The 9,533-nt window shown below is 58.3% G+C and overlaps 1 protein-coding gene across 1 annotated transcript in view; it reads right to left on the minus strand.

The window, feature by feature from the left end:
- The window catches only part of ZCCHC24 (zinc finger CCHC-type containing 24), a 58,060-nt gene that overhangs the window by 44,933 nt on the left and 3,594 nt on the right, over positions 1 to 9,533 (minus strand). Inside the window, exon 2 of the mRNA XM_077746400.1 lies at positions 630 to 830. Coding sequence (XP_077602526.1) covers positions 630 to 830 — 201 coding nt within the window. The remainder of the gene's footprint in view (positions 1 to 629; positions 831 to 9,533) is intronic.

Here is a 9,533-nt window from a genome sequence, read left to right on the forward strand (position 1 = left end):
AGTGGGATCTGAGCCGCCCCTCACAGCGAAGCGCTGAATGGGAGACGGGGGCCCGCTCCCCACTCTCTCCGTTGCCTGGCAACCTTCCCACCCCGAGAGAGGTGCCCAGGCCGCGGCGCCCGAGGCCTTCACCCAGACCTACCCTGGGGGGCACAAAGGCGGGGGCAAGGCCCCCTCTGCTCCCCGCTCACAGGCAGGAGGCTGAGGAAGCACGGCCTCAGAGGACGGGAGAGGTGGGGTCTGGGGGAGGGGGTGCACGCACACATCTGGATTCCTGGCCCAGAGCCCGCATTCCTTCCCTGTGAGTGTGAGGAGATGGGGTCTCTCTCGGGAGAGCCGCGAGGAGGCTGCTGGCCCCGGTCCTGCCCCACTGTAACAGGAGCCACCCTGGCAGGAAGACTGGGGACGTGAAGGCCCAGAACCTCATTTGGGGGGCCCCTTACCCAGACGGCTCGCTAGCCGGTCGCAGGCTCAAGCTGGGGCTCTGTCCCCGTCCACGCCAGCCAGCCGTGCCTCAGAAATACCAGAGGGGACAAAAAGGCGGAGACCTGAGGGCCACTGGAAAGGGGGCTCGGGGCTGGGGGTGGGGGCAGGGCGCTGTTCTCCCCACAGAAGCTGGGCCGCCTTACCTGGGGGCAGTCCTTGATGTAGTGTCCTTTGTTGAAGCACAGGTGACACAGGTAGTTGGGTGGGGGCCGCTTGCTGGGCTTGCGGGTCTCGGAGGTGAGGGTCAGGTCAGAGAAGTGCTCCGTGAGGGAGCTGAGGCCATCGGCGATGTTGTTGAGGGAGCCGTAGGGCGAGGCGCTCTTGTACACGCTGCTGCCCAGCGCCTGTGGGGGACAGAGGCTGTGAGGATTCCCAAGGCCTGGGCACCCCCGTTCGTGGCCGCGGCCTCGGGGGGAATCGCCGTGGGCACGTGCGCACACATGCACACTCGTGATTCCACACTGACTCTCTGACTGCCCCTGGGCTCTGGCCTCCTGGAGCCTGGGTTCCGTGGGCAAGCCTGTTATCCGCTCTGGGCCTCGGCGGCCCCGTCTGGAAAACAGGAATAATGATAGCTCCCTCCGAGGGTTTCTGTGAGGCTAACCGGAGGCCACCAATGTAAAGCACTGAATCTGCCACCAGGCACTTAGGAACCACCGAGTACTGATGATAATGACGATCAGCATCAGTGCTTCACGCACCGCCAGGCCGTAAGGAGGCGTAGCAGAGGGTACCCTGTTAGATTTGGGGCCTTGCCACCTACTGGCAGCATGACATTAGGCAAGTCACTTAGCTTTGAGCTGACTCAGTTTCCCCTTCTTACAGGAAAGTGGAGCAGCAGAATGCAGCACTGTTTTCAGTGTGCAAAAGAGGAGACTGAGGCTCGGCGCTCTGCCTGGTCTCCTGGGGCACGAGGCCTGGGCAGACCGTGTCCGGGGAGCCCTCAGGCCGGCCCGGCCCGCCCTTTGGGAGCCTGGGAGGAAGTGGCCCACCTCTCCTACCTCCAGCTGACAGGAACCAGATGTCTTGCCTGGCTTCAAAGCAGACATGGCCCAGGCCCTCTCCTGGTGTACACGGCCTCTATTTATAGGAGTCACGGGCTCTAGGCAGCAAGGCACACTGGAATTCAGCAAAGGTAGGGCCTGTGGCGAGGCTGGCACGGAACAGCTGTGGCACCCCTTTCCTGAGGCAAGGCCGGAAAGAGGTGGCTTTCCCAGGAGGGTCACTGGCAAACCTGGGCATGGGGCTCAGGGGCCCCCAGACCCCGGCTCAGGTATCAGGAACTCCAGGAATGAGCTACAGACCTTGGAGAGCCTTGGATCTAATAGGAAGACAGCCTTGTCCCTAGAAGTCCCCAGGCTGCCAGGAGAGGAGAGGCCAAGAGGATGTTGCCTCAGGCCCCCTTATGAAGATGGGGCAGATGGGGGCCCCGAGTGGGGACAGTCCTTTCCATGTTCCCTCAGGTGTGGGCAGGGAGGGAGGCGAGCTGAGCACAGGCCTCAGGGGACTGGGCACCCCTCTCCCCAACCAGGACAGACATCACTCCTCACGCACGTGTACCTCAGCCTCCCTACTCAGTCCGTCTCTGGGGTCTGGCACCGCCCCCTCATAGAGGACCCAGGCCTCACCATCTGGGGGCCACCACTCTTCTTGGCTCCCTGGACACCCTGCTATGTGGACTGGGGCCAGTCAGCCTGCGGTGCCCAGGCACGGAACGCCAAGGTCCTGATCACCCCCTCTGCTCCGCCCCTGCCCAGCGCTACCACGAAACCCAGGACCAGTGGAAGATACTACGCAAACTTAGGTTCGGCGTGAGGGTGAGTCTCCAGTTCTCGGATGAGCCAAGACAGAGTGGTTCATCCTGACAGGCAGAGGGCCCCCCATCCCCGGAGGTGTGCGAGCCAATTTGGAACAATCTTAAGGGGTGTTGTCCCAATGGCAAGGGGGCTCGCTGGTACCAGTCACATCTACTGAGGCCTTACAATGTCCCAGGTACTGAAAGCTTGACACATGTTAAGATAGCTAATGCTCACTGCCATCCTATGAGTCCCTGTTCCCATTTTACAGATTGGATGAGTATGTCCAACTTGCGTTGAATGACTTGAGAAACTTGTAACCAATATGGTGTATGGGGCCCCGCCTCGGACCTACCAAAGCAGTCACCTGGGACGGGGGGACTGGAGTCTACACCATTTTATTGTGGTAAGATGTGCAATACAGAAAGCTGACCATTTTAATTATTATTTTTTTCCTTTTTTTAAATGATTATTTACTTCTGAGAGAGAGAGAGAGAGACAAACAGAGTGTGAGCAAGGGAGGGGCAGAGAGAGAGGGAGACACAGAATCCGAAGCAGGCTCCAGGCTCTGAGCTGTCAGCACAGAGCCCGACGCGGGGCTCGAACCCACGATCCGTGAGATCATGACCTGAGCTGAAGTCAGACGCCCAACTGAGTGCCATCCAAGTGCCACCACTGTAGTTATTTCTTAGGTGTCCAGTCCAGTGGCACCAAATCCATTCCCATTATTGGGCAACATCACCACCATCCACTCCAGTACTTTTTCACTGTGGCAAATGGAAACTCTCTCCNCCCTCCTTAACTTGACTCGAGGTCTCTCCCCACCGGCGCTGGCCTGAGGGAGCACAGCACCACCACAGCCGCCCAGAGAAAAGTTCATCCAAACAAGAAACTGCAAGCTCCAAATGGTGTGACTCACCCTCATGGCTGGGAAATGCAATTTCACAAATAACAACTCTTTTCATTTTTTCCCCCCTGTTCTTTCTTTTCTTTCTTTCTCCCCTCTCCCCGCCACCACCACCCCTCCCCACNAGCAGACGGTCCAGAGGAAGGGGAAGTTTGGTGGGTGCCAGAAAGTGCATTAATTACACCCCGAACAGCCTCTCCCCGCTTTGTGGCCACACCGCCCTGCCACAGGGGGTGACCCAGGGGGCGTCCCTGGGCGGCCAGGGGCCTCTGAGCAGTCTGTCCTGTCCCTGCCAGCTCGACGCCCCCACCCACCACCTCAGGAGCTCACAGCTTGAGTCGCACCGGCAGCTCCGGGTCAGAGAAGCGAGGTCAGAGCTCCGCACAGCCCCTCTCACCCCTCGGGCGCCCTGGCCTGTCCCTCAGGGCGGCTCCAGCTCCCTTCCCACAGCCCCCGTTCCAGATGACACCACCTCAGAGCTGAGAGGACAGAGCAGGCAGCTGCCCCGACCGCTCTCGCGGTCCAGATGGAGAAACTGAGGCCCAGAGAGGCCCAGGGGCACAGGGAGGGCCCGCGGCCAGGCAGCTGGCTGAGAGGCGGGTGGGGCGGCAGGCTGTTTCCTCTCCAAAGCCCCAAGGCGCTGGGGCTTGGAGGTGAAAGGCGAGTTGCCTCTTCCACAGCCGATGGCTGGAGACTGGATGGAGCAGAGGCTGGGGGACACGCAGCAGTCCCCCCACTCCGGCTGCCGAGTGAGGCCTGGCCTCCTGGGCCTCCCGTCCGTCAAATGCAACACAGGAAGGAGGGCAAAACCGGTGACCCCTGCAGTCCTGCCTTCTTAAGGTCCAGACCCCAGCTACTTACTGAAAGACACCCCCAGAGCCCGGCACACAGAGACCACTCCGTCACCATGGGCGCCGCCTGTTCCACGTCCTGCTGCCTGTAGCTGGAGGGTAAGGCCTGAATCCCAAACAGCCCCGGCGTCCCCGGGGGCACCCGCTTTCCCCCTCTGGCTCTGCACTTGCTCCCTGCCCCCCCCTCCCCACCAGGATGCCCTCTCTGGGTCCATCCAAACCTCCTCCAGGACCTGGCTCCCGATCTGGCTATAACCTGAATAGTGTGGCCTTGAACCCACCCCCTCCTCTTATTCAGACCTTGGGCTTCAAGGGACAGTGTGAGAAGCACAGACTCGGGTGCTCCTGAGAGAGACCCTGCCTCCTCCGAGGGCCTCCCGGACCTCCCAGCGATCGCCCTGTCCGCCAGGACTAGGCCAGGTAGGGATCACTCAGCTGCCCTTGGCTGAAGGAGCTCTGAGATCTCTCTCTAATCTCTTCAGGCAGTAGCCTCTTCGCTTCCCCGCAAGGCTGGGCGTATCCAAAGGCAAAGGTTCTGCAGCATCCCATCAGCCCAGACCCCAGACTGTTCCTGACACTGCTCACATCTGCAACCATCCTGGGTGCAGATAATTGCAGGTACAGAAGGGCCAGAGAGCCCCACTTGACAGATGAGGTAATGAACTAACACCTTAGAGATATAGGTTGGGGTCTCCTAGTTGCCATGGACTAAGCGAGAGGCACTCTCACCCCAGATTAAGCTGCTCAGGGCGCTGGTTGAGGGCAGCCCCCCTACTGTGCTGAGTGGAAGCCTCTGGGCCCAGATCCCCATCCTGGAGGAAGAGGCTGCCTTTCCCTCCTCCCTCTTCCCAGCAGCTAGCAGGTAGTGTGGGGTATTCCCACCATATCTGGGGGATAGAGCATTTGGCTCCTGCCCATTGCTGGAACTTCTCCAAGGCTCTGGCATGGCTGTTGGGGGAAGATAGAGGGGAAGACACTAAAAATCTATTCTGATCCTGCTTGTTTCATACACTCGACTAGATCCTTTCCCTTTCTTAGTTTTCTTCTACTTACAAGAACACCCTTTGGATGGGCATTACTGGCTCCATTTTACAGAGCTGGAAACTGAGGCTCAGAGAGGCTGAGTAACTTGCTCAAGGTGAAACAGCCACCATGTGGCTAAGGGGAGATTCACACCCACATCAGTTGGCCTGTTCTATTTCAGCTCCCACATGGCCTCCAAGGCTTAACGCCTCCTATAGTAAGGAGAGCGAGCCAGAGGAAAACAACAGGTGTGGACCACCCTCCTTGGACCTGTGACATCGTATTGCCAAGCTTCTCCGCCCTGGTGAGATGTGGCACCAGCTTCTCTGGGCTACATGAGGGGGCTGCGGGTTCTGCGGAGGGATCTGGGGTGTGGAGGCAGAGATTTCCAGGGCTGTCTCCCCACTCCCAACCCCCCAGGACAGTAAGAGAGCATAGCAGGATGGGGGCAGACAGGAGTTAGGACAGGTGCATAGAAGCTTCCAAAGGCAGCCTAGAGGGAGAGGAAACCAGTGCAGAGAAGAGAGGAGAAACAGCTAGCAGAGAGGAACTATGCCCACAGAAAACAACACGATGGGCAAAGCGATGGAAAGGGGGGCATCCGAGGAAGTCCTGCCCCTCCTGGGCCAGAGATGGCCCTGAAGCGGGGGGTAGGGGGGCTGTCTGATCCTAATCCCCAGCTCTGTGGGGGTTCTTTCATCAGCTGGACAACTGCCTTCTCATCCCAACAAGTCACCCCTATCCCCCCTCTTCCGTACACACAGATACGCACGCGCACACACGTGTACACACCCACAACCCCCTCTTTAACACAAGAAACCACTCCTTTCACAAGTGACTCCACCCCTTCTCTAAGGGGATCTGCACTTCTACCCCTAGGCTCTGTCCGGGTCTCTAGCCCCCAGAGTCACACACAAAGGGGAAGAGGAGGCAACCTGTGGAGAGAGTGAAGACGGCCAATGGGCGAGTGAATTCACACCTTGACTCAACTCCCAGGTGTGGTCAGAGCCCAGCCCTGCTCCTGTTTCCAGGCCTAGCCGTGCCAGAGGCAGCAGCCCCTCACCCAGACCCTCCCAGGGTGCCAGGCCTCCTGGAGGCCCATCTACCCATGCATGCAAAACACAATTCCCTGTATACAGCCAGAGCTCAGTGAATGATTCTAACTTAAGGAACCACTCCATGCTCTTTTTGGTAGGGGAGTGGGGAGAGAGAAACAGGGAAGGGACCTGGAGAGAGAGGAACACAGCAGCAGCAGCAGGGTGCAACTGAAGACCCAGGAAGACCTTCCTTCCCCATCCGGTCCCTCCTGCTCCCGCCCAGGTCACCGCGCACCAGAGAGGTGCTCCCATCCTGCAGCCATATGCACTCTATGCAGCTAGAGCGTAAGCACTAGGAACCAGCTGCCTCTCACTTCTAGAATGTATTCGTGGAATGAATGCAGAAAGCATGAATTTGACAACCTAAGGACTGAAAAGGGACCCTGACATTTAGCCTGTCTGGGGGTACCATTGAGGTTTGCAGCCTCTACAGAAGAGGGCCTTGATTTGAGGATCTATTGTTGACATGCGGACGCCGTGATCTCCTTGAAATCACATGCAAAGTTGTGCGTCTGCGTGTGCACGTATGCCTGTGCTCTGTGCACTCTCACCGAAGAGAAGAACTTGCGCTCTCAGATTCTCGAAGAGACCCACAACCAGGGAAGGCAAAGAACCATGAGCACCCCTAAGTGTCTGCTTGGACCCCTCTAGCCACAGGGCTTTCCTATCTCCCAAGTCAGCTCTTTCCAATTAATCAAGCAATCCATAAACATGGCCCCGGTGAGATGAAATAGGAGACGAGGTAAGAGACTGAGGGGAGCGCCCGTGTCGTCACAGGTCTGGAGAGGGAAGAGACGGGAAGCCAGGGGCAATGCAAGTCATCCACCCACCCATGTGCTCAGGACCTGAGCACCCAGTATGTCCCAGGCACTGCCGAAGTATGGGCAGTGCAGGTGGGGAAAGACAGGATTTCCACTCTCGCCGCGCCGACAACGTAGCTGTCGAGACACACACACGTACAGAGTATGTCCCTCAGCAATAGCAATGGTCATGGCACACCTCACCGGAAGCATGCACGGTGCGTCTGCCACAGGCCACAGAAGCCGAGGGGAGCTGTGCTCCCCCGTGGCAGCTGGGGAAAGCCTCTCGGAGAAGGGGCAGCCACGTGTGCCAGAAAGAAGTTGGAATCTGCCAGTCATTCAGGGCAGGCAACCCTCAGGACAAAGCTTAGCGTCTTCCCTAAGCTTCCCAGTATGGCTAGAGGACAGAATAAAAGATTATACACCACCACAGCCACGCCCGCGTATATACAGCCCAGATCAAGCCTCCTGAGACCTGAGCTGGGGCCCTGGTCTGTCACTGATCCCCTGACAGTGTCATCCTCCTCTCCAAGAGCCTTATTTCCCCACCTGGACAAGGGGGGGCGCTGCACCCAGGCTATGACGTGAGACACAAGTGTCGTCAAGTGCTCAGTGGCCATTGTATGGCCAGGGATCCCTTGGACTTCCGTCCCATGGAGGCCGGTGCTCGGCTTCTAGATCATGGGACACAGCAGGGAACCTGGTACCCGTGACCAATGCCTACCACGTCTCAGAAGGTTCAGGATCTGGGGCAAAATGTCAGAGAACTGCAGCCTGACAGAACGCCTCTGGAGACTGGCTGCCCTGCACCGGGACCCAGAGAATGATCCAGGTGACAGCCAGCAGGACAAGCCACAAGGGACAATCGCAGCTGGAGTATGGAGGAGTTCCAGACGCAGCTCTGCCGCTGACACGCTGGGTGACTCACCGGGCCTGTTTTCTCTTCTGTAAAATGGGAGCTATGAAGGAAGAGATGCCAAGAAGAAAGCACTCTCCCGAGAGTACGGGCTTGCTGCTCGGGGCCATTTCTCGGGAAGGCACCCCTTTTGGACGCGGACAGAGCCTGGCCCTCTGCCGCTGCTAATTACAAATTACTAATCCTGCCTGCTTTCCTCCCTCCCACCTGACTCAGAAGGTCCGTGAGGTGTGGTCTCCCCTCTGAGCCCGGGCCTGCCCAGTCAACTGAATTTGATGGAGGGAGGGCCACAGGCCATCTCAGCCTACAGGCCCTCGAATGACGGTCCTCCTTGCCTGAGTCAGAGCTCAGCTTCCCAGGGCTGGCCAAGGGAGCCAGGCACCCTCCCAAGCTCTGCTGGGCTGGAATGGCCACCCCTCCCAGGCCTTGGCGCTGCCCCCTCCCCCCACCAGACGCACACAAAGGCCACAAATTGTTGCCAGGAACAAACTGCAGCTCCAGGAGCCCACTCTTGGCCCCACGGAGGCAAACCTCCATCCTCACACAGATAGGTGGCTTTCTTCTTACATCCACACTGGTCAGGGAGCCTGGGCTCATCCACACCTGCGGGCGGCACAGGTGACACACAAAACCTTCAGAAGACTGTCAAGACTGGGGGTCCTTTAAAGCAGGACACCTCAGGGGCGCCTGGGTGGCTCAGTCGGTTAAGCGTCCAACTTCGGCTCAGGTCATGATCTCACGGTTCATGGGTTCCGGCCCTGCACCAGGCTCTGTGCTGACAGCCAGCTCAGAGCCTGGAGTCTGTTTCAGATTCTGTGTCTCCCTCTCTCTCTGACCCTCCCCTGCTCATGCTGTCTCTCTCTCTCTCTCTCAGAAATAAATAAAACATTAAAAAAAATTTTAAAGCAGGACACCTCAGTCGCTCCTCTGAGGGTTTCTAAGCCTGTCCATAGAGTCTTGTGATCACTTTACTGCCGACCTCCAACCTCCAGCGGACAGATGACAGACCAGGACAGTGAACAGCAGCTGGGGGAGGGGAGGGGGTCTTTAGTGCTGCAGAAGATAGTGCTGGGACCCGGGGTGGGGGGGAGGAGGAAGGCCTGGGTTAACAGCCAAAACCTCCTAAAGGTTGGAAGAGATGTCCCTCAACAGAGCAGTCTCTGGGCCTGGAGGTGTTCAGAAGGACGCTGTCAGACGTTCTAGGCCAAAAACATTCTCTGGTCAAACAGTGATGGGACTGTTTGTTGGCTTGAAGGAAGGGGAACAAGTCTCACACCGCAGGGCTTGCTCAGAGCCTTCATGGTGCTGGGGGGACACTGTGTACCTCCAAGGGAAGAACAGTCCACTCTGCTTTCCAAACGTAGTTGAACCCAAAGCCCTCCCCCTGGCCTCCACCAACCATCATTTGACTGTAGGGCCACATCTATGTGTCCCTGGAGAAAGAGGGAGAGATAACGGCTGCCCTAGGACTCTGACCTGGAGGGGGGCCGCCATATCTCCTCTTGAGGGGGTGCAGGGACGACCCAGGAGGGGTTTAGGATGTCCCTCTATGGGGACCAAGAGCTAACGCTCAACAAGGAGGGGTACCTCCCCATTTCTGGAGCTGGGATCCCATGGCCCCCACACCGTTGTGAATTTAAATTCCAAGCTTTACCTG

The sequence above is a fragment of the Crocuta crocuta genome, unplaced genomic scaffold, assembly GCF_008692635.1.
Source record: "Crocuta crocuta isolate KB4526 unplaced genomic scaffold, BGI_CrCroc_1.0 scaffold28, whole genome shotgun sequence".
Taxonomy (NCBI): Eukaryota; Metazoa; Chordata; class Mammalia; order Carnivora; family Hyaenidae; genus Crocuta; species Crocuta crocuta.